Genomic DNA, 27,818 nt, shown 5'->3' with positions numbered 1-27,818 from the left:
AAAAAAAATAATATATATATATAGATTATATGATATAAAGATCAAATATGATTTTATAAGATTGTTAATATATGTGATTCATATTTGAAACTTTTAGATTCAAAATTTTCGAATCTACGTTCGAATTTGAATTTTTATGATCAGTAAAATCAATAAAATCGTATTTGAAATGATTTTTTTATCATATATTTAATAATACTTTATTGATATATAATCAATAAGACTTATACAATTAATAAGACTTTATATCATATAATCAACATTGTTTTTCGTACATAGAAATCTTTTGTTCCAATAGTTCGCACATCTGTAATGTAATTCCACATGTAATATATAAAACAGTAGCTGCGTAATATAAACAAATAAGACTGCATGTGCGTTTAAAATACTGTAGTGTAAGCGTTCATAGAACCACGTTTAAGCATTTTGTAATTATTTTTCCCAATGAATACCATGCTTAAGTGCATAATTATGTAAGTTCTATTGTATCATTAAAGTTATTATTTTGTGTATTTTTCGTGGTAATCAATCTATTCATGTTCATATCGTTTTATCCTTTTTTTAAACATATAAACAAAAGGATAGCCAGCAGTACATACATTGAAACAATCACCTCGTCATTCCAACAAATTAATGTCAATTATAATCTAAAAATTGCGAGCTTGCTAAATATTGTAAAAATAAAACAATTAATAAGTAATAATTCTCTACGTTGAAATCTTTTTTTTTTTTTTTTACAGTAGAGCACGCGATCCCTTTAGTGATTATAGTCTGTGCTTCGCTCGTACGTTTCAGACGCGATGCGTCCGTGTTGACACGTGTGCGCGACGCGTCGTATCGCGGATCGATACTCTGAAAAGGAAAAGACGATGAATGAGTGAGAGAGAGAGAGAGAAAGCATGGATGTCCGACGCAGTTCAACGTTCCGCGAACGCAAATGCGAATGAATGCGCTGATGGCGTTCTCATGGACGATGATGGATTGCATAACGCAATTTCGCCTCGTCATCTCTCGTCAGGATCGGGTCAGGGTCGTTCCTGTTTATTTATCTCTTGCACGGAAGAATGGTCGTGCGCGCATGCCGTGAGGTTGGCATCACTGGCGTCCTCGTCGTGGCTACGCTTGTCACTCATGCTCACGCTACGATGTGTTTACGTTGTAACTCAGGAAATGCTGCTATCTTGTAAGGCGAATCATCTTGAGGCTGGCAGTATGAAGCGCGCGGTAATTGTTCGACTTTGCGTTCCCTCTCGTTGTTTCTAACCGCGACGGTTCGACGACGGCGCCTGGTGCTCCTCGTTCTCTCTCGCGCGTGGCACAACGTTCTAGGTTAATTTCTCCATGATAAACAATACGTGCGCGATTGCACTGATGTAGCTCGCGCGACGAAATGAATACCGCTCCGACGTGGGAGCGCCCGGCCGTACGTGTCCTAAGATCAACGAGTCACGGCGCGAGTGTTCCGTTTTAATTCATACTTTCTCGATCTTCAGGTGCACGAGGAAAACAGTGACAACAAACGGACCTTTTTCAAGCAGGAGTCTACCATCAACTTTGGATACGATGCCTCCACGTATGCCAATTACACGCCGTCGTCGTCGTCCACACCCTCCACTATCGCTCAACCTTTACCCGGGCAACCACCCCTGCCTCCTATGCCTCCACCGCCCAGTGGAGTCCCACCTCCGCCACATGTATTCGGACCAGTGCCTTCCCCGATTCAGTGGACACACGCACACACCCCCTGGCAGTGGATAACGCCGCAAACGTCTCCCTTGCCACCCCCAAATCCCCACGATCTCGCCAATACAATTCCCAGGGAGATTCCACTCAGGGGTAACTATGTACGTCGCGAAAGGTTTCACAGTAGGAGCAATGTATTCGTACAGAGAAATAATTTTCACCGTAAAAATAGAAGGATGGTGCGATTTGTCGGTGGACAGACGCAGGGTCAGTTTGATCAGGCGGCGTATTTCGGCGCGACATTGACGGGTAATCTCGGACTGGAGTGGCGGAGGAATAATTATACCGCGACTAATAACGCTATTATAAATCACATGACCGTTCCTATACCCAACCATCCCATACCTTCCATTCCATCAGGAATCATGAGCAACAGACACAGCGATGAGAAGGAGGATCAGGATGTGAAAATTGTATTAGTGATTGTTTTAATCAAATATATATAATTGTTACAAGTAACTCATCACTGTTTTATAATAATGATTTGGTAATAATGTTACAATTTTTTATAACGGTAATGATAATGCCAGGACTGGAGTAATACTTTTGGCAAATAATTTGTTACCATTAAACATTATTTATTGAAAAAAGTACCTCGTTAATTAACTCATTATCTAATAAATAAAATTATTTTTTTTTAATGAGTAATACATAATGATATTAAAAATGACTTAATTCTGACTTTACTATTATAACAAATTGTGATATTATTATTAAATTATTATTATGAATAAGTAACGGTGTTATTTGTAACACTTTTACTTTCTTTTTCTGGCTAGCTAATGCGATCAAACTTTTCAGGAAAAAGTGGTAAAGAAGAATAAGCAAAGAAAGCCAATGTCTCAAAATTACGTTAATAAACCGTGGAACAGAGAGGATGCCGAGAGAGCTCTAAAAATTGAAAGTGAATACAACATGAAGAACAAAGTTAATGCTCAGAGTTTAATAATTAAATTTCCCGACACGGATTTAGATAAGGACATTGTTAGCAAATTTCATTCTGACATACTGAACATACATTTTCAAAATCCATGTGGGCCGAGATATTGCTTCATTCAGATGGCGGAAGATGTGAATATTGACGAAGCTATAAAAGATTTGGAAAAGATTAAGTTTGGCTTAGGATACTTGAAGGTCGAGAAAAAGTTATTAAGAGACGAGGATAATCCCGAGGAGATAGATCCTTATACCTTGTTTATAGGAAACTTGCCCGAATCTGTTAAAACAAGCGAGATAAAGAGTAAATTTCCAAAAGCACAAGATGAAGAAACGCGAAAGATGAAGAACACTCGGTCAGTTAAAGAGATAGATACCACTATACTTGTACAGCAAATATAGTAAAATTTTTAAGATAAATTTAAGAAAAAAATTGTTTTTTAAAAATTATAAAAATTAAGTAAAATTATTAAGTATAAAAATAAAAAATTATATTTTTAAATTTAATTTTATATAAAAATTAATGTTAATTATAATTAAAATTAAGATATTAAGTTTTATAAATTTTTTATGAAATTTTTAAGATAATAAATTAAGAAAAAATTGTTTTTTAAAAATGATTTAAAAATTAAGTAAATTTATTAAGTATAAAAATATAAAAATTATTTTTTTAATTTAATTTTATATAAAAATTAATGTTAATTAAAATTAAAATTAAGGTATTATTAAGTTTTATGAATTTTTATTTATAATATTATCTCAACATTTTATTACAGAAATATTCTAATGAGATATAATAGTGTAGACGATGCAATATCAGATTACAAGCAAGCATACGGTTTAATGTGGGACAAGAGGAACATTAACGTTAGATTTCGACGGAAGAGAGGTAACACTTGTTCCGAAGAACCTAAGCCTGATGTTAAAAAGGTTAAAGAGGAGCCAAATAACGCTACACAAGCGGAAAAGGAACGTAATGCGAATCACATTGAACTTCAGCTCAATGTTAACGAGTTGAAGGAAGAAGAAAGAAACACTGATGAAACAGTGGAACGTAAAATCAATCACACGGATAAATCATCGGCAAATCAAAATGTAGAGGTGCGATTACAAGATAATTCCAATAAAGTACAAGGAAAACCGTCCTCGCAAATTCAGGAAAACATAAACTCTCACTTGTCTGGGCCTTCGTCGGGCGTCGACGCGTCGGTTAAGGTAGTGCAAGAGGAACAGCGACAATCTTGGGTAATAGATGTAAAATTAATATCATTACGTTGTATATTGTATTTTAATTAATGAAACAAATTCCTAGTAATAGTAATGAGAGCTGGTGGTATCACACAGTTGTTATACTAAAGATCTAAAGAGTTTCTCTGTGACTCCCGCTAAAGATTATGAATTTAAAAACCCGCATACACGGGATATGTAGGTTTGAACTCGCGATTTATCGCTACAAGTCCGTCGCTCTCTCACGGAGCCACATGACATCCCAAAATAAATTTCTAAATCATCATTTAAAACGACTAAACATATTTTGATGTAGGTAATTTTGATAAAAATATACACGAGCTCGTTAATGTAAAACTAAATAATTCGAAAACGATTACAATAAGCGATAAAGCGAAGGTGGCAGTGTTTAATTCCACATTAATTTAAACAATAATTACATTTTAATTTTTTAATTTTAAATTAAAAACATCTAAATCATGATACATATTTCAATCTTACTTGGTTTTTTTCAGTCGTTGATTAAAATTAAAATGAGAAATATTGATCAATATGTATATCACTGACACATCTGATTATTATTATTAACATACAGAATAATTTATACTTAAAAAAATTTAACTTTGATATTGCTTTTTGTTACTTTTAATTAGTCTATCGAGTCAAGTATGTTTATAATGTTTTATAATTTTATATCTTAATTTTTATATTTACGACTGAAGAAAACTAAGCGAAGTTGAAATGTGTATTGTGATTTAAATGTATTTTTTTATTTAAAATAAAGTTAAAATATAATAATTTAAATCAATGTGGAATTAAGCGCTGTTATCTTCGTTCTGTTGCTTGTAGTGGTTGTTTTTAAATTGTTATTTGTATTTAATCTTTAAAATAAAATAAAACCATTCATATGGAGTAATACTATTAGAACTAGTAGCATATAATGTTGGATTTGAATAATTTTCCAATAACAATAGTTTTTTTCGTGAGTTTAATAATATTTTTTTATAAAGACAGTAAAATAAAAGATGTAATGTTTCATAGTTGTTCAAAAGGATTAGTAATGCTTTTATTTTCCTATGCAGACTTCGCAGCCTCTTCAAACGCCTTCAGCATCGGAGACTCTTCCATCACGTTCGATTGAAGCCGAGGAAATGCTCACACAGATCAAAGAGGAACCCATAGATTACGATGATACGGACATGTATAACATGCAATCAGATGACGACGACGATGATGACGATGACGATGATGATGACGATGATGACGATGACGACAATGACGATGTTGAAGAACCGAATGATTACAATGACGAAGAGGACAATGCAAAGGACTCTGAGAATGATGATGAAGATGAAGATATCGACGACGATGGAAATATAGCGTTTAGGGCTAAGCCATCGGTAACAACACGAGATAACGAAGAACCGTCAGATGTAAGTATGATTGCATTTAGCAGAAAGAGCAGTTTTGCATTTATGATTCTGTAATATTATTAGTTCTTGTCTTTAGTTCGTATCAGATCTAAATGTATAAACCAATCATATTAAAGAATTTTACAACAGTTGGATGCTGCTTTTTCTGTAGTCTAGCATATGATTAGTCGTGTATTTAAAAATTCTTTCGATCTTGCATACATTTGATACATTTACTTTTTTATTTCAGCATCTTGATGAGATGTTCAGCGAATTGGAGAATATGACGGACGACATCGGTTTTTTAAAACACTGAATAAGACGTTTTAATACTCACGATCACGTTCCGATTCAATTTATTTTATGAAATTTGATTCCATATTTAATGTGTAAATATCAGTAGTTGCGTAATATAAGCAAATAAGACTGCATGTATTTAGATGTAGTGTAAGGTATAGTAGTGTAAGTTATTTTAGAGCCATATTTAAGCATTTTGTAATTATTATTTCTTCGAATGAATTTCAATGAATATCACGCTTAAGTGAATAATTATACAAGCTCTATTACATCATTAAAGTTATTATTTTACGTATTCTTTGTAGTAATCAATTCTTATCGTTTACATGTCACTCCATTCGGTGATTCTTTTTTTACAAAGAAAATATTAGAGAGTCAGCAATACTCAAAGCATTGCGAGCAGTGTCGTATTTTTTATCGATGTTTTCAAAACTACGAATTGATGTTAATTATAATTAAATGATGAGAGTTTGATAGATATTACGGAAATTTTAATAGACAATGCTTAATCCTTCAAAAGATAAATATCTATTGGACCGTCAATTATAAATATTAATTTATTGTTGAAATAAACTTGGTAATCGTTTTTTTTTTATAGGAATTATAGTTCTTTATGAAATTAATTAGCGTCTTTTAGTTAAATGGGTTTCACAGATCAAGTTTTCTATATCAGTAATGCTGTCTGATTTTGACGTCAAGTTCGAGAGAGTTAATAATAACAATTCGAACACATACTTATAAGTTGAAAAAATTTGTTTTATTTGCATTATATCTATAGAACATGTTTAAATACCGGAAACATTCTTGGGATGACTCGACGGTGCCATCTACTTCCGCCGAGTCATGAGCGCGCGATAAAAGCGCGGGTATGCGCGGGTATCCGTCTTCAGTTTCAGAAGAAGCCGTGTGCGATACTTGTTGCTTCAGGACGATTTTTCGCGCGAAGACCACAGCGCAACAACCGTATTTCTCTACGCGAGACTGTTTATCGGATTTATTAGCGCGAGGGTGAAAGAGCAGTTCCACACGATGTTTGAGGCACGTCTAGTACAGAGCGCGATCCTGAAGAAGGTTTTGGACGCGGTGAAGGATCTCCTGACCGAGGCAACTTTCGAATGCTCGGACTCGGGTATTCAAGTCCAGGCGATGGACAATGCGCACGTTTCCCTGGTCTCGTTGAATCTTAGGAGCGATGGTTTCGACAAGTACCGCTGCGATCGAAATCTGTCGATGGGGATGAGCATCAGTTGGTGAGAGCTCGAACGTGATAATTTGAAGGTTATGCGCCGGGATGGTCGTCTCTCGAACAAAGAAACGGGTTGTTTGTTCCTTTTGACTGCACTATTTTCGTGAAACGAAGCAAATGCGTGAGCGTTTTGAGATTTAAATCAGAAATAAAGAGAGGATTTTTAAGATCAATAAGAGCAGCTTAAGAATCGGCAAGTTGCTACAGTAAATTAATGCGAACTTGTGGCTTGTGGGGCAACAATTACAGTGACTACAACTGGCCTTTATTCTAAAGGACAATTGTTTATTTTGGGTTTAAGCTGTCGTTTAGATTTATTTATTTTCGTAAAATTTAATTTTATGAAACAGATGATAAATTTAATTATTTAAATTGGTTTGGAACCATGTAGGAAAAAAATTCTAAAATTTTGAGATTTGTCCTTTATTTTCTCTGACTGTAGCAATTATTTTCTCTTACTGTAGCATTAATCAATTTAAAGAAATTAAGAGGGGGTTTTTGAGAAATGCAGTCAAAAAAATAGTTTTAGAACCAACAATTTGCTACAGTAAATTAATGCGAGTTAGTGAGATAATAATCAATGTAACAAAATAGAAATTTTTAACAAATGCAATAAAAGCGATCTAGAGTCAGTAAATCAATGCACATTTGTAAACCAATAATTGATTACGAAATCTGCTTTTAGCATGTCAAAGATCTTACGATGCGCTGGTGGGGAGGACACGGTGACCCTCAGAGCATTGGACAACCCCGAGTCCATCGTTTTTATATTCGAATCACCGAACAAGGACAAGCTGGCTGAATACGAAATGAAATTGATCAATATGGATCAGGAACACTTGGGCATACCTGTGAGATTTATTTGCATAAAGGAAGTATGGGATATTAAGATTATTGTTCTCATTGAGTAATTACTTTGCAGGAGACCTCATACTCGTGCGTCGTGAAAATGCCGACCGCAGAATTCACCCGCATATGCAGAGACTTGAGCCAATTTGGAGAATCTATAACTTTCGCGTGTAGCAAGGAGGGTATCAAATTCAGCGCGTCTGGCGATTATGGTTCAGGTAAATTAATTATATACATTACATATATTACATTTTCGAAATAAATATGAACTAGCAATATAGCAGGTAATGTGTCTTCTCTACTCACGTTGTTGAAATAAAACTCCATCGCGAATATCCTCTTCAACGCTAAAACTGTCCGTGTACAGTGTCAGTCTGACAATAGATTATAACTAACTGCAGGAGTCGAGTTAAATCCTTAACAGAAAGTATATTTGAAATGTTTGTTTTTCTAATCTCGTCAGTAAAGGTCATGTTTTGTATATTTTTTTCTTATTTACATTTCCATTTTTGTATGAGATACACTTACCATCAGGAGATATTGATTGCTAAATGAGATTAGAACACGTTTTATAGATGCATTGTATATAGATTTAATCAAAGTAAAAGTTAAAAACTTCATGACACTTGTAAATGATGTTATGCAGAATGTTTAAGATGAGAGATGACTGGAAATACTGATTTGTACAAAGACAACTTTTACATGCATGTTATTTAAATGCCGGTACTATTTTCTTTACAGCCAATGTTAAATTAGCGCAGACCGCAGACGCGGATAAAGAAGAAGAAGCGGTAATAATTGATATGCAGGAACCAGTGAAGTTAACGTTCTCCTGCCGTTATTTGAATTGCTTTGTAAAAGCTGGTCCTCTTTGCAATCAAGTTCAACTGTCTATGTCCGACGATGTGCCTCTAGTATGTGAATACAAGATCGGCGATATTGGACACATTAGGTATTACCTGGCGCCCAAGATCGACGACGATGAAGAAAATTAAAATAAAGATATAGAAATAGAACTCTCGTATACAGTGAAAGGTAATTCACGCTACCGTTGTTTTGGAAAATCTTGTCCTGTTAGCGTTCGACAGCGTCATATTTATTTGAAATGATTAATCGGCTTGATAAATTCCAAGGAGATGATACCATACATGTGTTTTACTAATCGAGAAAATTAAGTATTCCGTTATTTGATACATTGAGGTACAAGTAAGGCGAAGTTAAAAGTACTTTTAAGGTAATATATTATTTTAATTTTACATTTAAAAGTTATTTGGCTCGTCACAGTGCTAGCGCAATGCAGAATTGACACTAAAATTTATAGTAGAGTGACACAATGATTAGTATAGCAAAATGGTGTCATCCTCTTAATTAATATTCACATTATTAATGTTCCGGAGACTGTGACAGTATTTTGATAATATCGCATCATTCTTTTTTTTATATGTAAGAAGAACTCAATATATTTTCAAAAAATTTGATAAATTTTGAATGTTATATGTTATTCTTACAGCCTAGCCTAGATCGAAATTTCAAGATTTGCTTGATGCAAGTATCTTATTTTTTATATGTTTGTCGTGTGTATACGCTACTTTAATATAAAAATACATAATTAACTTACGAGCTGAGGGAATAAGAGGGCTATCATGGATGGAATAGCCTAGAAGTAGTATACAGTTAAATCTTACATAATTTGGATTTATCCTATAATTACTATAAGTAATTAAGTTAATTAATCATTAAATATCGATTTATATTATCAGAATTATTTTACACGCAAGCACTCCTCGACAGATCTCTATAAATAGTAAAATCATTCATCGTTTGTCCTTTTCGTTCTTGAACAAAAATTTGTTAAACAAATAATTTTACTTCCTTATATACGTGCACTACATGTAAGACAGGAAGAAAAGAAGTTTTAAAACATTCAAATGAGACATTTTGGCAATATTAATCAGCCTCTTTGGTATTAAGACCCTGATATTGCTTTCTTGATTAAACTCAATCAAAAGTTATTTAACAAGAGAGGAGTTCCGTTATTTTATACACATTATTAAAAAGAAGATTATTATATAAAGAATACGATAGCTAGCCTTTAGAAAAAATAGTTTGTATAGATTTCTCTCCAATATGCATTGTGAATTTTTAAAATGCGCTCAGTTATGTTCTCTCTTAGTGGAGATTCACACAGATCTTTACTCGATTAGTTCGTCGTCATGTCGTGCTCCGATATTTGGCATCCATTTATAGATACGCGTTCAGTCTACGTAGTCATAATAATGAATATACATAAGATACTGTATGGTTTCTCCACGACTGAGACGCCATGCAAGACAATATATATACATACATATATATATATATATATATATATATATATATATATATATATATATATGTGTATGTATGTATGTATGTATGTATATATCGTCGGAAAGAAATGTGAAGGGTCTTTAAGCGTTCGTGCTACCATTACTCCCGTATAAGCTAGGATGTACGTATTTGTCATGCAGTGTCCTTAAATGCCTTAGTAGGTTGCTCTTTACGTTGAAGCCTTTTTTACAGTAGGAGCAAAGAAAGGGCTTTTCGCCCGTATGCGTTCTTTGATGGATGACCATCGAGGCGTGACTCGGGAATTCCTTTTGACATATATTGCATAACTTTTGGTGATTGTGAACCCTCTTCGGCTTCGGGGGTGCCGAGTTGTTCATGAAGGCCAGCTGTTCCTCCGTGTGTTCCGTCTGTATGTGACGCACCCACTCCTGTGGCGTGGGATACATATTGCCACATAGATCGCACTTCAGCGGCGGAAAGTCCTTGTTGTCGTCGCTTATATCATCCTGAAACCATGGGGGTTTTTTTTTATTTTACGATCTTTTATCGTGTTCGCATATATGTTCGCAAGGAATTCGCGATACAATACCTTTCGTTTCTTTCTCCGATTTTCGGTCATGTCAGCATGTGTGAATTCTATATGTCTCACCCAATCCGACGGTCTGTTAAACGTTTGACTGCACATGTCGCACGTCAACGGTGTATATTCCTCCTCCTCCATATCGCCATCCTCGTCCGCGCTGTGCACGATCTCCTGCGACGAGAATACGGAAAACGTTATTGCCTCTTGCATCAAAAATACCGATTACCGTCCGTACAATGACTATTATCTTACGCACTGGTTTGATATCGATCTCATGGTCTATCGTAAGGGATTCCGACGGATCGATCGACTCTTCCCAATCGATCGGCTCGTCCTTCACTAACAGTTCCAGATTTAGTTCGGTCTAAAAAAAAAAATGGAGGGAGAACATTAGACTTCACGTTTGTTGAACGAGAGTGCTTTCTTTTTATTATCGTGTCATTGCTAAATCTAAAAAACTAGCTCACGTTTTCGCCACCATCGCTCTTCGACTTATTCGACTCGACGTCGCTGTTAACAGCCTTCTTCTTTTTGCCGTTCGTCTCGAGATTCTCCTTGTTTTTGCTCTGCTCGCTACTTTTCTCTTCCAAGACCTTCTTCGTCTCCGATTCGTTGGCCTTGTCCTCGATCTTCTCGGTGCTCTTCCTCTCGACCGGCTTCGCGGGCTGTATATTATTCTGGCAGGCCGGCGCCGCCTGTTGCACGTTCTCGATTACCTTCTCCGTGGTCGGTTGCACCAGTTTGATCTTCTGTATCTGCCCAGCCAGTTGCGACGTTTCCCGCTTATCGCGCTCGATTTTCTGATTGTTCGACTGTATGTTCTCCTTCTTGCTGCTGCCGGAGTTCGATCTCCACAGTCCACGCACACGTAGGATGTCACCGGCTTTCAGGACTCCCTCCAGCTGATCGTTCGTCACAGTGGCCTCGCCACTGTACATGTACTGTATCAGGATTTTTAGTGTGCGGTATCCGATCTCCGTGGGCAGCACCTGAAAGCGTAAAATAACATTATCGAATTGTCTGCGTTACGCTCGAATTGCTCGTCCATTTGATAAATAGAACGAATGGAATACAGTAAGGTAGTCCAAAATTTGATTACCAACCACGATTATCGGTGCGTTAGTGTTCGCGCCGAAATGGCACGTCTGGAAAATATGACTGAGGTAAGACGAGCAGGCCGCGAGGACGAATCGATGGGCCGCCACGTGTCGTCCGCAAGACGTGGCCAGCAGAACATCCGCGAAGGATTCCGAGTGAAGCAGAGTCGCGACGGAGCTGTGCAGATGCGCCCCATAGCTGTGCCACTTGAGCTGATAATTTTCCGAGGCGGCGATAGCCATTTTTTCTGTATCGGACAAAAAAAAAACAATGCTGGATTACAACAATGCTGTAAAATTCAGAGGCATCATCGTTTCGCATTTAGCGGCACCTAAAACGTACAATTCCCAAGTTTTATGCCCGCCAATGTAGAGTAATTTTTTTACCCTCGGTTTAACTTATTTTTTATCTCCTTATTCTTAAAATTAGAAAAGGTTCAAAGTTAATTTGCATCCAGTAAATTGTATCAAAGAGCTAGGAAAACCAAACGCCTGATTTTTGTGCCAATTATCACTAATGTATCTTTGATATAGTTTGAATAAGCGTTCCTCGCAAAATTTGAGCACGAAAGTCTAGTTTTATAGCTCCTTGATATATTTATTGAATTTTATACTGAAGCTCGTTGTATCACACAAGCAACTCGTAGCTGCAACTGACTGTTTCCCAGTCACACTTTTGATTAACGATTGCGGCGTCACCCAATTGTCTGTGTTTTTTAAACAGCCATTTAAATATTAATATGGATATAAATTTTCACGATTGAGAAATCGAAAAAAATGTGTATTTTTGGCCTTTATAATTATTCAGAAGCATTACGAAACTCTTGCAGAAAAAAATGGGTAAAACCATGGGTAGCAAGAAGGAAAAAGGAAATGAGATTGCGGTGCGAAGCATCGTGAATAAAAAGTCGTAGCCCACATAAACAAAAAGATATCTGATGGAGATTATTGATGATTGATGAAGGTCAAGTAAGATCAAAAGTTTCATCTTACAGTATTGTTATTGATATCAAAATGTATTATTTTTTCATAAACAATAACCGAGTTGGCTCGTTTTGGCCTGCTAATATTGTGTTATTCATTATTATACGAGATCTTGTTAAAAAGATTTAGATTTCTAAAGGATGTCTTACATTTTTCCAAAAAGCTTTGAAAAAATGATCTTGTGCAACATTTTGAAATATCATTTAAGATACCAGTAGAGATGTTTTGAAGATACCTTTTAGGTTCATTTTTATCAATGTAGATTGATTTTAATCTCGGTTTAATTTACACTTTATCTTTTTTTAATTCTAAAAATTAGAAAAAGATAAAGAGTAAGTTAAAATTAATCTAATGAAACTGGACATTAGAAATCTGAAAGACATATGTACCTTACGTGAGAAATATTTTAAAAATATATTTTAAGATTCTTAAACATCTTTTAGAAATATCTTGAAGATATGTATCTTTGATAAAATATCTTCTAGATATCTACAAGACCTCTTTTTTTTTTAGGAGGAGACAAGTATTTGGAATTTTGTATGATAGGATTTTCTATGCAGCAAAACAGAAAAAGCATTGCAAAATATTGCTGCAATGTTTTAGCAACATTGCAGTAATGGTAAAATGTTTGGTTCAGAAATATTGATACGTAATGTTGCAGCAACATAATATTGTATTAACGTTACTACAGCATTACGTATCAATATTTCTGAAGCGGACATTTTATCATTACTGCAAGATTGTTGAAACATTGTAGCAATATTTTGCAATATTTTGCTATACGAGAAAAGTTGCAACCCACGTAAACAAAAAGATATTTTTTGGAAATTCGAAAAACATTTTACAGATATCTTAAAAATATATTTCGTGATGTCTCAGATCTCAGACATCTTCTAGAAAGACGAAGATTGTAGAGGATATCTCATCCAAGATATCTTCTTGGAGATATCTTTGATAAGATATCCTCTCAATATTTACAGGATCTCGATGTTCTTTTGGGAGGCGACATTAATTGTATCTGGAATTCTGTACGGTAAGATTCGTTTGTAAAATTTCAACGAGTCTCGGCGTGCTCAATGAGCCTGTTGCACGGAACAATCTCACCGACAATAAATCTACGAAACTGCATTCGGCGAGAGAACTGCGAATACCGAATTTCTCCTTGTCGGCTTCCCGCATCTCCTGCGCATTTTTATCTGTATCGATCTATCGTCGCGATTAGTGGACGGTTATCCGCAAAGGCGGCCGCGAGAATTTTAAGGGAAGCTTACGCGTCGCCCCCCTCGCGGCCTCGCGGCCTCGCGGCCTCGCCACGATCGCCTCGCGATCTTCGCGGGCGAAAAGCGTTCGAGCGATCCAGCGAGTGATTCGCGGCGGCAACGGCGGCGATTCTTCCCTCTCACACGACTCCTCTCATCTCCTCCTGCAATCGCATCGATCGTCAGCGTCGCCGCTCCAAAGGGGAGCGGAAACGAAAACCGAAATTGCAAATCGTTCGCAAATCGATCGGGGGAGGCGGGGAGGACGTACAATGTTGCATTCGCGACGAGCTCGCGGGGATCGTCGAGTCGAGGGGGGTGTCAAGGTGGCTTTTTTTTTCCCTGGTCACGCTCGACGGCGCGGACGTCCAATCCCCGCTTCTCCGATCGTCGTCGTCGTCGTCGTCGCCGCCCGTATACAGATCGATGCAGGCCGATAAGTCGCGTAACTCCGTACGTATGTCACTCCGGCCGCGATTAATTTCACCGTATCCCCTGTGTAGCCGACGATGCGCCGTCAATGGAATTCGCGAAATTCAATTCGGGGATGCTGGCGGATAACGAAGTGTTTAACTCTCTCGACACCGACGTCGTCGTCGGGGACATAGGCGATCACACTATGGGAGGCACACTATTCCGTTGTGTCGATACTCCGAGGAGGAGGAGAGCCGCATCGATTGCGAGCGTTCGGACGCGAGACGTTACAGCTCGTGAATCATCCACGGGGAAGAGAACGACGCGTGTCGAGCACCCTCGATCGTTCTCTCTCTCTCTCTCCATCACTCTCCTCGTCTCCCTTCGGCCATCAGACCGAACCGTTGGCGATTTTTACCTGAGAACATCGGCGCGCCGGTAATGATTCGAGGATCCACTCCTGATCGGTCCGACTCGAATCGCGCGGTTTTCACACGACGATAGAGATCACCGTGGGCACCGGGGAACTGCGCGAGAGGACAAACACGGAACGAACGTCGAGAACGGGGAGGTACGATCAGGCTCTCTGTGGCGTGCACGAGCGCGGCGGCGTAGCTCGCGCGCGTCGTCGGTGTTTTGAAAGGCGCTTGGCGCGGACAGGACGGGGGCACGGGGCAGATACGAGCATCGAACGAACCGCCGCGTAGGGGCCTAAAAATCGATATTTCGGTCTTTGCTCCATCCTCTCCGCGCGCCGTGCGGCGCCGCGCGGCGCGGTGCGGCGCGACGCGGCGCGGCGGCTCGCCGGCGAAAGCCGGCTAGAGGAGAGGTAGGGTATACCCCCCTGTGTTCATCATCGATTTTCCCGGCTACCAATCGCACGCATCCATTTATCGCATCGATCGCCCGAGCTGATTTCAGCGTTTGCGTCCGTCCGTCCATCCGCCCGCTCGCTCACTCTCCACGACGATTCATACACCCTCCCGACGCGATCCCCTCCGCTCCTCTTTCTCTCTTTCTCGCTTGTTCGCCATTGCTCGCTCGCTCGCTGTCTGTGTGCCCGCTCGACCTCCCTTCCTATACCGTCCTCACACCGTCGTCGTCGGTCGGCATACCCTTCAATCCCGCGCGACCCCTCGGCCGAGGCGACCCTCGCCGCTGCTGCCGCCGCCGCCGCCGCCACCGCCGCCGCAGCTGCTGCTGCCGTCGCTGTTTCGGCAGATACCTTCGATCGTAGATGCGTCTCGAGACTCTTCAAGTAGAGAGATTCGCGTCGACAAGGAGGCTGAATAATCTCGTGGATGCGACCGCGCGTCCACGTTGCCGACACATCTCTCCATGCCTGTTGATTTACGCTACGCGCTGCAGTGCGCGTTCGTTACTTTGCTCTCAGAGCTGTTCTCTCTCTTTCCCAGCAGATGTGCACCCCCGAGCGGCCGCGTACGTCATTCCGATTTGTTGCAGGGGTAGCATCGATTACCCGCCGCTCGATGATCTACCCCGTCCAGACGAGGGATCGCGTCTCCTCCTCCTCCTCCTCCTCCCCCCCCCCCCCCTCCCCTCCTTCTCTTCCTCCTCCTCTTTCCGTCATTCTCGAGGGGGCTCGCGAGGGTGCAGACGTGCGAAGGGTGGTTAGAAAATTTCGTAAATTTCAGCAAAGCCCAATCGTCTGTCGCGAGATAAAGCGGTCACTCTCCGATTTTCGAGTGAGTCGCGATCTTGCCTTTTTAAAGTAGCGCGACTTGTATTACGCGAAACTTATACGATCAATACCAATTGCGAGAGCGAGAAGTTAAATTGCGAGATTAATGCGTAATGTGCTCGCCGCACCGGGTCTAATGGAAAGATGCGTTCTCGAATGACCAGTGGTGCGACCAGCTAGATCTTGTTAAATTTCCAGCATCCATTACAGAGTCGATGCTAAAGCAAATGTTTTATCGATATCTGCGTATGTGACAGACGTGTAATAATATTTTTTGACGCGTGTATACTGAAAAAAAATTTATTAACTTGATTAAAGAACCCCGCAGTCTTCTTTTGGAAATTACTCGAATAGACTGAAACTTCGGCAAATGATACTTCGTGTGATGCTGATCAAAAGTTATCATTGCTGCAAGTTGATCCTATGAACCATTTTTAAGGTACAAGCGCCTAAAGTTAAGAATATTGAATACAACGAACTTCAAGTACTTGAAGTTTTTGTACGTTTATCTATTTATTGATATTTTCTTTATTATAATAAAGATCAATAGCTATAGCTTCAGTAACTATATTTTATTAATGTACATAAAACCTGAAGTATTACTTGATCTTATCAATTTAAATAACTTCCAGCTCTAATAATATTTCTATTATTGTATTGACTCTCCCTCTTTACTTCTGATGTATGACACTAGTGCTCTTCTGAAGCTTTACGGTCTTAACTCCTTTTTAATTTTATTTTGTAAATTATACATTTTGAATACGTCATACAACATTTTTTATTTTTCTCTTGTCTTACATTTAGCTTATAAGTACCTCTTTGTCTTGTTTGTACTCCTCCCTCGATTCCCATTAGTTCTATTTTTTTATTTTTTAAGTAACTTGGGCACTCCCCAATTACCATTTTATGTTCAAAAATACAAACATTGTGTACAATTTTTTCTTTAACTAACATAAATTGCAATGCTTCCAACATGTCTTTAATTCTTACTCTCATATTGCATCGTAATATAATTCTCATGCTCTTATTTTACAATTTTTGTAAATATTGCATATCAACAATACTTCTAATTTTTGATCCAATTTTTTTCTCAAGATAATGTGCCGTAAAATTCAAATTTTTGTCTATTGTAACATCTAAGTATTTCATTTTGTTGACTACTTTTAATACTAAATTTTTTAATTTTATCTTTATATTACTTTCTAATACTTTTTTCTTACACGATACGTTGGTTCAATATATATATTGAACGTTATTATCGAGCGTCTAGGGTAGCTTTCTAGACGATCTATAGATCGTGTCTTGCACTCCAGGCTTTGTCAATCGCCTCGCGAAAATTTTGCAATCGAGAACGTCGCTCATGTGAGTCCGAAGATGGCGCCAGTGGTGGGATTGGTCGATTTTCAGGATTTCCTCGGTTACACACACACACACACACGCACGCATAACAAGACGATGTGCGCTCGTACGTAAGTACACTTTTGCACGTGCCCGTACGTGTGTGTACGTGTGTGCGCTGCGCGACGACGTGCCGCATTGCGTCGACGACCCATTTTGCAACGGGGGCGAGAAGTCGCGCTCGCCGCCCTTCCCCACATCGTTAAACAATCGATCTCGCTTGGCGCCCGTCGATCGAGAGTCACCCACGAAAGCGCCACTTTTTCCTTTTCTCTTATTTTACCTGTCGCGGGGAAGCGGTTAGGGCACGCCGCGTCCGCCCTTCTTTCGCATTGCTCCTGCACGACGTGATTCACCCTCTTTCGCTTTTTCTGCTGCCGCATCTCTTCGATCGAACCTGCCGGATCTCCGTTTAACAGAATCCGAGATGCGCCGTGGGCGAGAGCCGCACGTGAGAGAAGGAACGGGGCACGGCACGGGGGATCGCGCGAGGACAGAAGTTCCCCCGATGATCGATGATCGACACGCGCGAAAAGGGCGAACGTTTGAATCGCGATCGCTCGGGGTCGCCCACTCGGGTCACGTGGGCCGCGAGTCACGTGGCGCTTTCGCGTGAAAGCCGCGTGGGGGCGATGCGCGCGTTTCTCGCCGCGCGAGAGAGCGGAGCACGTCGCGCGCGGTGTACTTCACGGCGATTTTGCGCGCGTGTTGTATGTGTGTGTATGTGTGTGTGTATATATGTGTGTGCGCGCGTGAGTGTCCCGTAAATAATGCGCGTTATCGTCATCGGCTGGGGGTTCAGCAGCGCGACCGCAACGACGGCGACGGGGACGATGGCGGTTTGAGGGGGTCCCTGGGGTATCGAGGCGCGCGTTTGCGGGCTTCGTCAGCGGTCTACACACAGTGCTCGCGCGCACGAACCCGCGAGTAGCCTTCGCTGACCCAATTCCGAACGCGAGTGAGGGCCTTTCCTTCGCGGCCGCGCCACAACCCTTTGTTTCGTCGGAATCAAAGTCGAAGTCGACCACACCGAGACGGACGACGGCGACGACGATGTCAACGATGTCGCGCGGGTAGCTGGTGGAGCTTCGTAAACAAACAGCCTCGCTACGAACTCGCAGGTGGGACCTGCCTCATTGTGGTTTCTTCGCGCGAGGATGCCGTGGATTTCTCAACTTTAAGAAAAAAAAAAAAGAAATAACCCGTGCTCAGGAGCATTAAGGTTAAGTCGAGGAACGCGGGTGTACTCCTCGTGGCGCGCGAGCGCGACGCCGATCGCTCAGTTGGAGTGCCGACCCCGCGAGGCTCAACAGGCGGCGGCGGCGGCGGACATTTGCGGGAAGTGGTGACCGATACATGGATGCCGCCGTCACCGTCGGCAGCCTCCGCGCTTTCACTCGGTCACCATTGGACAACGCGGGCGAGATGAGGTATGCCCGTCCACATTCTCGAGCGGGAACGTCGAAGGGACACGATCGCGCGTTGTTTATGATAAATCGCCAGCAGCTGCCTGTTGCCGGGACCCGTAGTACGTTCATATATGGCAGTACGTGAGAGAGGCTTCATCCTGGAGCAAGATGCCTCACGTCACGCGAAAATGGGAACTATTCCCGGGCAGGAATCGCTTCTGCTGCGATGGCAGGGTGATGATGGCACCGCAGACAGGAGTGTTCTACGTCACCGTGTGCCTCATCGTCGGAACAACCGGATTGTTCTTCGGTTTTGAGTAAGCATTGCTTTTCTTAATGTATACTAGGACGATCAAAGATCGTCAGATTTTCGTGAGATTAGGGTGGGTTGGTGGATATTCCAATCTTAATGATCTCTTGTTTTATAATATTTAAATATTGCACAATACTGTTAACCACCTGGAGATAACTGAAATCTGTATTAAGCTTATTTTGTCTAGAAGAATATTGTACAATATTGAACATATAGGAGCTGTTTTAGGTCATCTTGAAGCAGATATTCAATTATTATTGCATTAATGTAATATTTAAGTATTGCACAATATTATTCATCTTTTGAAGGTTATATTTGTTTTGTCTAAAAAAAACATTGTACAACTATACAATATTATTGAGTACCTAGTGGCTACATTACATTCAAGAAGAGTGCCTTAAGTCTAATTCCAATAAATAATTTTGAAGCAGTTTTTAAACATGTATTGTTATTGCATTAATATTTGAATGTTGCATAATATCATTGATTATTTTTGAAGGCTGTATTGAGCTTGTTTTGAATTGTCTGGAAATATTGTGCAATATTATTAATTGTATCTATAGACTGCTCAAAATTTTATTCAATCGATGAAAACCAATTTTATAGCATCTCAAATTCATACTTGACACAATCTTAAATGTAAGATTAGGCTGTGAATACGATCTTTATTCTGTTAATACAATATGTGTCTTATTAGAGAATAAATGAATTGTTCTTTGGTAAGCTTCTTTTGAATAAGCGTTGTATATGTTGTGTAACATTTGGTGTCAAGGTTAAATCTCAATAGAGTTAGAACTGTTATAGTGCCTTGTGTATTCTAATCAAAAGTATATTGGATACTTTATAAAATTAGGATGATATTCACAGTCCAATCTTCAAAATATTATCTTAGAAATGATTTTAGGCGGTCTTAAGATTTCAGTCAATCAAACAATTGTATAGCATTGTAAGATTATATTCAAGATGAGATCTTAAATACAAGATTGGACTATGAATACTTAATATAATAACACACTGTATTCCTCGCCATTGAAATAATTCAGATTTTGTTCCAATTTTGAGTAAGTGTTGTATATTTTGCGTTGTATTTTATTTCAAGGATAAATTTCAATAAAGTTAGATAGAGATGTTATAATAATTTATGTACTCTAATCGAAAATACATTGGACACTTTGTGATATTCAAGTATTCATGGTCCAATTTTATATTTAAGATCTAAAATGTCCATTTTTATTAATGTAGATTTACTTTGAGCTTGGTTAATTAACTCTTTATCTTTTTCTAATTTTGAGAGTTTCTGTTTCTATTTACTCCTTATCTTTTTACTTTGGTTATTTTTTTATTGTTTTTTTTTTAATTCTTCTTGAAATTAGAAAATGATACAGAATAAGTGAAACCAAAGCAAAAGATAAAGAATAAGTCAAACCAAGGTCAAAGCTAATCTACATTGGAAATGGACATTAATCTTGTATTTATTAATCTTATGTGTCTAGATTTTATACTTAAGATCTAGATAAAAGAATTTTAAGATTTTCTGCTGCTTTTAAGATTTTAGCAAATGAAATTATTATACAGCATCTCGAAATTGTATACAAGACAATATATTAAGGACAAGATTGAACTGTAAAGTAGATGCAAGAAGGACCGTTTTTAGACTAACAGCAGAAAAAAATAACATGTTTTTATATGACGAAATGGAATTTCTGGACAATGATTTTCTTTCTTTCCAGTTGTCCTTATCTGGCACTACATGTAACACCAGCAATACCAGTAATAGGAGCTTTATTATTTATATTCGTAATGTCTGCTTTATTCCGCACAAGCTTCAGTGATCCTGGAGTAATTCCAAGAGCAACACCCGACGAAGCAGCTTACATCGAAAAACAAATCGGTATAAATATAATTACAAATATAATAAAACATATTTATAACCGTTTCCATTTATTCTTTATGTATTATTTCATTTAGTCATTTTAAAAGATTGATATTTCAATTCAGAGATAGCAAATGTTCATTATAAAAATAAAGATTATACTTATTTAAATCTTTTAATGTTAAAAAATATTTCAAGTGTTAAATTGAATTATTTTTCATGACTGAATTGTAGAAGTACCTAACAATGGTAACTCTAAGACGTACAGACCTCCTCCCAGGACGAAAGAAGTCTTGATTAGGGGACAACCAGTAAAATTAAAATATTGCTTTACATGCAAGATATTTAGGCCGCCGAGAGCCTCCCATTGTAGTTTATGCGACAATTGCGTAGGTATGTATTTTATCAAAATTAGATATCTTAGATGCTTGTTTACCTTTTCTTTTTCATATTATCAGGTACTTGTCAGGATTAATCTCGAATACGATACTAATGTAATCGCAGATATTAGGCGAAGGTTTTAAAGATAATTTATTCTTACAGAGAGGTTTGATCATCACTGTCCATGGGTGGGTAATTGCGTGGGCAGAAGAAATTATAGATATTTTTATGCTTTTATAGTATCCCTCGCATTTCTTTGCGTTTTTATATTTATATGTGCGGTCACTCATATTATTATGCGTAAGTATCTCGATCTATGGTTCGTTATGAATGAACAAATACGATCACAGCAAAAAAGTGACTACATCTACCGTTTTGTTTTTTTTTTTTTACAATTTTAGTTACGAAAGATGACAAGCCGTTTTTAGAAGCTGTTAAATTATCTCCGAGCAGCGTTATTGTGGGAGTCGTGTGTTTCTTTTCTGTTTGGAGTATCTTGGGTCTCGCCGGCTTTCATACATATTTAACTAGTAGCAATCAAACGACTAACGAAGATGTAAGTACGTTTAACAAAATCATGTATAAATTATGTTAGAATTTGTCTTTAATTGCTTCTGTGCTACCGTAGATCAAAGGGTCATTCACGAACAGAAGAGGACAGGATAATTTTAATCCTTACAGTCAAGGAAACATTTGCGGAAATTTTTTTTATGTTTTATGTGGACCAGCTCCACCTAGTTTAATCGGTAAGCTCTTCTTTATGCGCGTACAAGTCATCGTAATATTCATTTATGCACATTTGCAAGTCATAGGCTTCGAAGATATAGCGATGACGTCATCCTTTAATTGTCTATTGAATTCATTGTCGGATCATATTGTTTCAGATCGAAGGGGAATAGTAACACCTGAATATCGCGCGGAACACGAACGAGTTGGTGATGATAATGTGATTACTAATAATAAGACGTACGGTACTGCCAAAATTGTGCAGCCTCAGGTAATTGAATTTTAATGTGTTTATTAGCTTACTCTAAAAGTTACGTTTTAACGATTCGATTCAATTTAATTCGATTTAATTCGAGTAAAATTGTATTGAATCGGATTTGAACTAAAAAAATGTTCGCTTATCTCTACAGTAGCGAAAACATTTTTCGTTATTTTTATTTATTTCAACAGTCAAACGGTACGACGGTTCAAACGAGTCCTAGCATGGACCTCACGGGCTCGATGAATAACTTGATCAGCGGTCAACATTCGCCGAGAATAGAATCGATAAACGGTGAGTTGACCCTCTTGAGACATCCTACACGTTGTCCCGAAGACCTACCGAAATATCCGCGCCAATACATAAACGATACTTACGTGCCGCCATACCCGGTGCAGCATTGCTCTCAGGATTCTGTGAAACATATTAAATACGCCGAGGTAGATCGGTTAAATCCGGACTTTCAAAAGTATCCGTGTAGATGCGAGGACGGTTTGCACAAGTATCCTCATAGGTGTAGAGAGGAATATCATAGGTGTTCGGATAACAATCTCATATACGACCAATGCATAGGGGAACAGAAATACGATATTGATCTTCAGAAATATCCTCAAAGATACTCCGAGGATCCCTTACGTTACAAGATAAGCGAGAAAAACGGTTACACCGATCTGCAAAAGTTTCCCCAGTGCTATTCCGAAGATCCATTACGGCTCTCGCAGTCGCCGCATATGCTTAAATATAACAATTTGCGGTGTACCGAGCCTAGCCTAAAATATCCGATAACGAAGAACATTCTGCCGGCGCGTATATTAGGCACGGGTGGCATACCGATTATCGGGCAGACTGCGATTGGTCTCGTGGTCAACAGATTCGGTTCCGGACCGCTAACTAATAATTTATCGTACGCGGAGAATTCGTTATGCCCAAGCGATAGCACGGAGGAAGATCTCCTAAATCGCCGTTTCATTATGAGTTCACTGAGCGACAATGAGGACATTTAACGTCTATTGTCAACCGATAATGCATTTTTGAATTATAAAATTCATTTGTAGGAAAAACAGAACAATAAGATAATTATTATTATATTCTTATGTATACTAAAGAAATCTTGGACTTGTTAGAAAGCTTTAAGAATTAGAATTGTAATTCGTCCTGTTCTCAAAAAGATCTTTCGCATTGGGAAAGAGTGTACTGATTTGTATATACGTATACATATAAATGGTTATGCGATTGTTCTTGATTCCTTTAATTGGGAATTTTAACAAAAGTTATATATACAAACACCAAGAGGTTGAATTTAATTGTTGAAAGAAAGAGATCTATTTATTTTTTGAAAGTACCATTTTGCATTACACATAAAATGTTTATTTTAAAAATATGTATATTACAGTTATGGTGGTATATAAGTCAGTTAAGGGTATACGATACCAGTTATGTTTACTTGACGGAATTCTTCTCAATGGTATTTTTTTAAATTTATATTTTATAATGTTATTTGTTATCAGGGTTGGTAAGGTTCCTTTTTTTTCTTTAATAAAGTCCATGTCAGTGGTAAAAATCGGTATTTTTAGGGAAAAACCAGCAAAACCTGATCTTATCTAAAAATAATAAGATAAACAAAAAACAATGAGAGTTAATTGACAGTTTTTTTTCTAATTTAAGCTTTATTTAATATAAAATTTGGAAGCGACGTAGGAAAATAAATTAGTTTTTGTTTTGTTACACAATATTGAATGGTAAATACGAAACAGATTTATATAGATAAAAATGTTTAATTTTGTTACTATTATGTTTTTCTCATGAAACTAAAAATTAATATAAAATTTAATAACATTTATATCTTCAAAGTTTTTGTAAAAAAATATTTTACAAATTAATTAGAGTTAAAAGAACTTTATATTATAAAGTTTTATTACTAATAATTTGTAAATAGGTTAATTTTATTTTTCTTTAAACCATAGTGGTTAGTATGACTTACTAATTAAAGCAAAAATATCTGAACATATAATTATGTAAATATATTTTAGTGTTACATATTAATCATTTTTATAATTTTTGTCAATTTATTCTGTTGGATGTATTTTGGAACAGTCAAAACTTTATCACGATTTTTCCCATTTACTGGACTTTTCCAGCCTGTTATAGAAAGTATTATACTTCTCAATCTATTACTTCTACACATACTCAGTAGTCTTGGTTAAAAAGTAATCTCGAATTTTTTGAATTTTGTTAATTGCGTAAGTTTATTACTGTTATAAAAATGATAAAATGATAAAGCACAATGCAAAATATGTTTTGTAATAAGTTTCTTTATTTCTGTATCGATTACGTGAAAATGTTTTTGTACATATATATATTTATGTTTCTTAGTAATTAGTAAAGTTTGAACATAATTCAATAAATTGTATTTCTCTGTTGTTTAAAATTACGTCCTGTTATCGAGAGCTCAGAGCGTACTACTCGGTAAGTTTATTTCATACATTTTGATCGTCATTGAGTGTATGTTTTAATATACGAATGACCTCTGATTATCTTTTCACTAGCATTAATAAATCACTATACACGTGACATGTTTCTTTTATATTTTCACGGGATTAATTTTGGAGCATTATATTAATTACAGGGTTTATGGCTTGTGACTAATTTTTATAATTTGGTTTTACATTATAGGCGAGATACCTTGCCTATAATTGCCTATAAGTAAGATAATCTGTAAATAAGTTAGCAAATCCATACCTGCAGAATGCATCGAATTTTTCTTTTTTTTTTATACTAGAGAGAAAAATTTTGATTCAATATAATAACAATTGATTTTTTAACGTGCGTATGCTCTCTTTACAAAATTCGGTAAGATATTTTGTGATATCAAAGAGAATGTGGTTTGATACTTTTTTTTGTTTTCACGCATAAATGGAAGCAGTTCCAAAGAAAAACAATTTGAAATGCTATGTTTAATGTAAGGCGTTAACTTCACGGAATGTAGGAATGTGTATTCAGGATTTAGTGCATTAATATCCAATGGGTAATTGAAATTACAATATAGAGCTTGCATCGCTGATACATTGTGTGTAAGAGAACACAAGGCCAACGCTGCACCTTTCTGATAATAATTGTACAATATAATTTTTTTTTCTTTTCTGTTGTATACTAAAGAGGTTTCATAACAGCTTGTTTTCCTTCACGATTTAATAGCAATTATTTATATTTTAATACTGTATGTGCACATTTTTTTTGTACGAGTTGTCCACGCGACTGTCCACCAAAATGAGATCACTTATCTGACATTACGAATTTTGTTTTTAGGTAGTACCACGAACAGTATAAGTCAACTTGTTACCAACGAAATACCGCTAGCGTCTCTCAATATAGCACCAATTGATATCGACGAAATCGCTCCGCTGCCTTCTCGTCAGAGTGTCGTGGTTTCTTCCGCTCTGGACACATCTTCCATACCAACAGTAACTGTAACAACCCCTTTGTCCGCGTCTAGACTCAGACTACTGCAGGACACGACTATGATAGAGTCCGCCTTAGACTTAGATTCGCTGGAAGACGCGAGCGTCGGTAAAGGAAGCCAGTCGGGGCTTATAAAAATGGGTGTAGTATAAGAAATTTCGCTATGAGCGGCAATTAAGAATGAGATTAAGAATGAATTTCTATCTGACATCGATTGGATAGTGCAGTTTTTAATGTTGTGTATTGAACTACGAAATGCAATTTGTATCTTGCATTTTCGTCGAGAAGAAATTCACACACGATATGATAATTAAATGCAAACGTAATTATTAATTATCATTTACTGCAAGAGATAGGTATTTACGATGCTTAGTTTTGGAAGAGAAAGTGATATCAAAAAATTATGAAAATAAGAAAATCAAGTCACAAACGAATGGCCGGAAAAGTTCACAAGCTATAATTAAAGTACAAATATGATTATTTTGATAATTAAATTTGTATGAATAACTGCATAATTAAGTTGCAATAACGCGTATTTAAATCATACTTTACTATGACTACTATTTATTATATCATATTCACGTTGAGGTATAATAATTATATGCCAGAAAGGGTGTCGATGATATATCCCATTTTTCTCCAAATAATTCCGAGTTAAATGTAGAAACGTCATTAAATATAGAATCTGCCTAGAAATTTTTAGAAAAATTTTTGAAAAGTATTATTAACGTGATAATTTATTATTTATATTAGATTATTCACAATTCTATAAAGTACTCATGGTTCTATTAAAAAAATTCAAATAAAAGATTACTCGAAAGAAGATATTTATAGCAATATAAAAAAATCATATATGCTACTTAATTTCGTTTATGCAAATTTATATGTATAAGTTATGTCACACATAAGACAATTTTATTTTTTCAGTTTATGGCATCTTTAATTGTTAGAAAAATATACATTTTGCATTATTTCATTCATGTATATATATACAATATTATTGAAATCAATTATTTTACTGCAATAGATGTAAAAAGTCAAAAGCTACGTGTGTTCAAATTATATTTCTGGCACCCGTTCGTGCTTGTACTCAACAAGAAAAAAGAATCAAAGTTACACTAGAAAACGGAAATAATGAACGGAGTAAATACGTTGAACGGTATAAAAGTGAAAGAGTGTGAAAAGAAATGTTGCTGTCGCAGTACGAGTAAACACAATATTTATTGCAGAAAAATGTAAGAAGTACGATATTTTTTTTTTTTTTTTTTTGTTACGTTTTTCCGATATTCTCTTAGAAGTATTGTCTTTTTGAAGAAGAATATTTGTCATGTACAGTGTAAAAAGTTTTGTAAATAAAATTTTCATACACGTTAGCATAGAGAATTTTACAGAATATTTACAAAATTTATTAAAGCAATTTGCAGTTGATAGCGAACATTTAAACATTAGGATTACCACTGCCTAATTTATTAAACAAATTTTGTATCAAAATTGCATGTTATTAACTAATTTGGCATTATCATGCGATATTATTCGTATATGAGTAATATTAAAGACTACATTAATAATGGAGCAGAGTTGTCTTACTAAAGAAATAAAGATTGCCATTATATGAAGACTAAACAAATTCTAAGACTACTATTCTTTTGTATATAAAGTACATGTGTATGATATGGTATATGTATATATTATGTAGATGTTATAATAAAATCCATATATAATATAAAGCAAGTTAAAAATGTTGTGTAATATTTTACTTCCTTAAAATATATTAATAAAAATGAGCAAGGATTATTGTATCAATCGAAGTAGAAAATTGAATCAGCTAATAAACAAAAAAAAACATGATATAATTACATTTTCAAGTAAAAAATTTTAATTAAACTTGTATGAAAATTAGATTTAAAAATCGATTAATTT

At 37.0% G+C, this 27,818-nt stretch overlaps 4 protein-coding genes across 10 annotated transcripts; 3 read left to right on the top strand and 1 right to left on the bottom strand.

Annotated features, from left to right (window-relative positions):
- Window positions 1-795: 795 nt before the first annotated feature.
- LOC105196501 (zinc finger CCCH domain-containing protein 15 homolog) lies at window positions 796-5,910 on the top strand. Of its 3 annotated transcripts, none has more exons than XM_011162462.3 (6): window positions 796-1,224; window positions 1,494-2,156; window positions 2,545-3,035; window positions 3,456-3,933; window positions 4,989-5,339; window positions 5,569-5,910. In XM_011162462.3, the coding sequence occupies exons 1-6, from the start codon at window positions 874-876 to the stop codon at window positions 5,632-5,634; spliced, it is 2,400 nt and encodes a 799-aa protein (XP_011160764.2). In that variant the 5' UTR covers window positions 796-873; the 3' UTR covers window positions 5,635-5,910. The 3 variants fall into 3 exon arrangements, with proteins under 3 accessions (XP_011160764.2, XP_011160765.2, XP_011160767.2); XM_011162463.3 differs by having other exon boundaries at window positions 803-1,224; window positions 3,456-3,924; XM_011162465.3 differs by having other exon boundaries at window positions 1,095-1,423.
- Window positions 5,911-6,460: 550 nt separating this feature from the next.
- On the top strand, window positions 6,461-9,192 carry LOC105196502 (proliferating cell nuclear antigen). Its single transcript, XM_011162467.3, has 4 exons — window positions 6,461-6,865; window positions 7,547-7,712; window positions 7,784-7,928; window positions 8,452-9,192. Exons 1-4 carry the CDS (start codon window positions 6,645-6,647, stop codon window positions 8,703-8,705), a joined length of 786 nt encoding a protein of 261 aa, XP_011160769.1. The 5' UTR covers window positions 6,461-6,644; the 3' UTR covers window positions 8,706-9,192.
- On the bottom strand, window positions 8,935-17,989 carry LOC105196503 (histone-lysine N-methyltransferase PRDM9). 4 transcript variants are annotated; one of them, XM_011162468.3, is made up of 6 exons: window positions 17,762-17,989; window positions 11,728-11,969; window positions 11,092-11,613; window positions 10,881-10,988; window positions 10,631-10,795; window positions 8,935-10,547 (listed from the first exon to the last, which is right to left on the bottom strand). In XM_011162468.3, exons 1-6 carry the CDS (start codon window positions 17,859-17,861, stop codon window positions 10,161-10,163), a joined length of 1,524 nt encoding a protein of 507 aa, XP_011160770.1. In that variant the 5' UTR covers window positions 17,862-17,989; the 3' UTR covers window positions 8,935-10,160. The 4 variants fall into 4 exon arrangements, with proteins under 4 accessions (XP_011160770.1, XP_025993583.1, XP_011160771.1 ...); XM_026137798.2 differs by lacking the exon at window positions 17,762-17,989 and adding an exon at window positions 15,604-15,814; XM_011162469.3 differs by lacking the exon at window positions 17,762-17,989 and adding an exon at window positions 14,797-15,149.
- A 136-nt stretch (window positions 17,990-18,125) lies between these two features.
- Window positions 18,126-27,637, top strand: LOC105196504 (palmitoyltransferase app). 2 transcript variants are annotated; one of them, XM_026137774.2, is made up of 9 exons: window positions 18,133-19,204; window positions 20,931-21,091; window positions 21,308-21,466; window positions 21,617-21,754; window positions 21,856-22,010; window positions 22,083-22,200; window positions 22,339-22,451; window positions 22,631-22,733; window positions 25,746-27,637. In XM_026137774.2, exons 1-9 carry the CDS (start codon window positions 19,056-19,058, stop codon window positions 26,048-26,050), a joined length of 1,401 nt encoding a protein of 466 aa, XP_025993559.1. In that variant the 5' UTR covers window positions 18,133-19,055; the 3' UTR covers window positions 26,051-27,637. The 2 variants fall into 2 exon arrangements, with proteins under 2 accessions (XP_011160772.1, XP_025993559.1); XM_011162470.3 differs by lacking the exon at window positions 25,746-27,637 and having other exon boundaries at window positions 18,126-19,204; window positions 22,631-24,870.
- Window positions 27,638-27,818: the final 181 nt, after the last annotated feature.

The sequence above is a fragment of the Solenopsis invicta genome, chromosome 8 (assembly GCF_016802725.1).
Source record: "Solenopsis invicta isolate M01_SB chromosome 8, UNIL_Sinv_3.0, whole genome shotgun sequence".
NCBI lineage: Eukaryota > Metazoa > Arthropoda > Insecta > Hymenoptera > Formicidae > Solenopsis > Solenopsis invicta.
The sequence above is the reverse complement of the archived record's forward strand: the minus strand, read 5'-3'. Positions and strand labels throughout refer to the sequence as shown.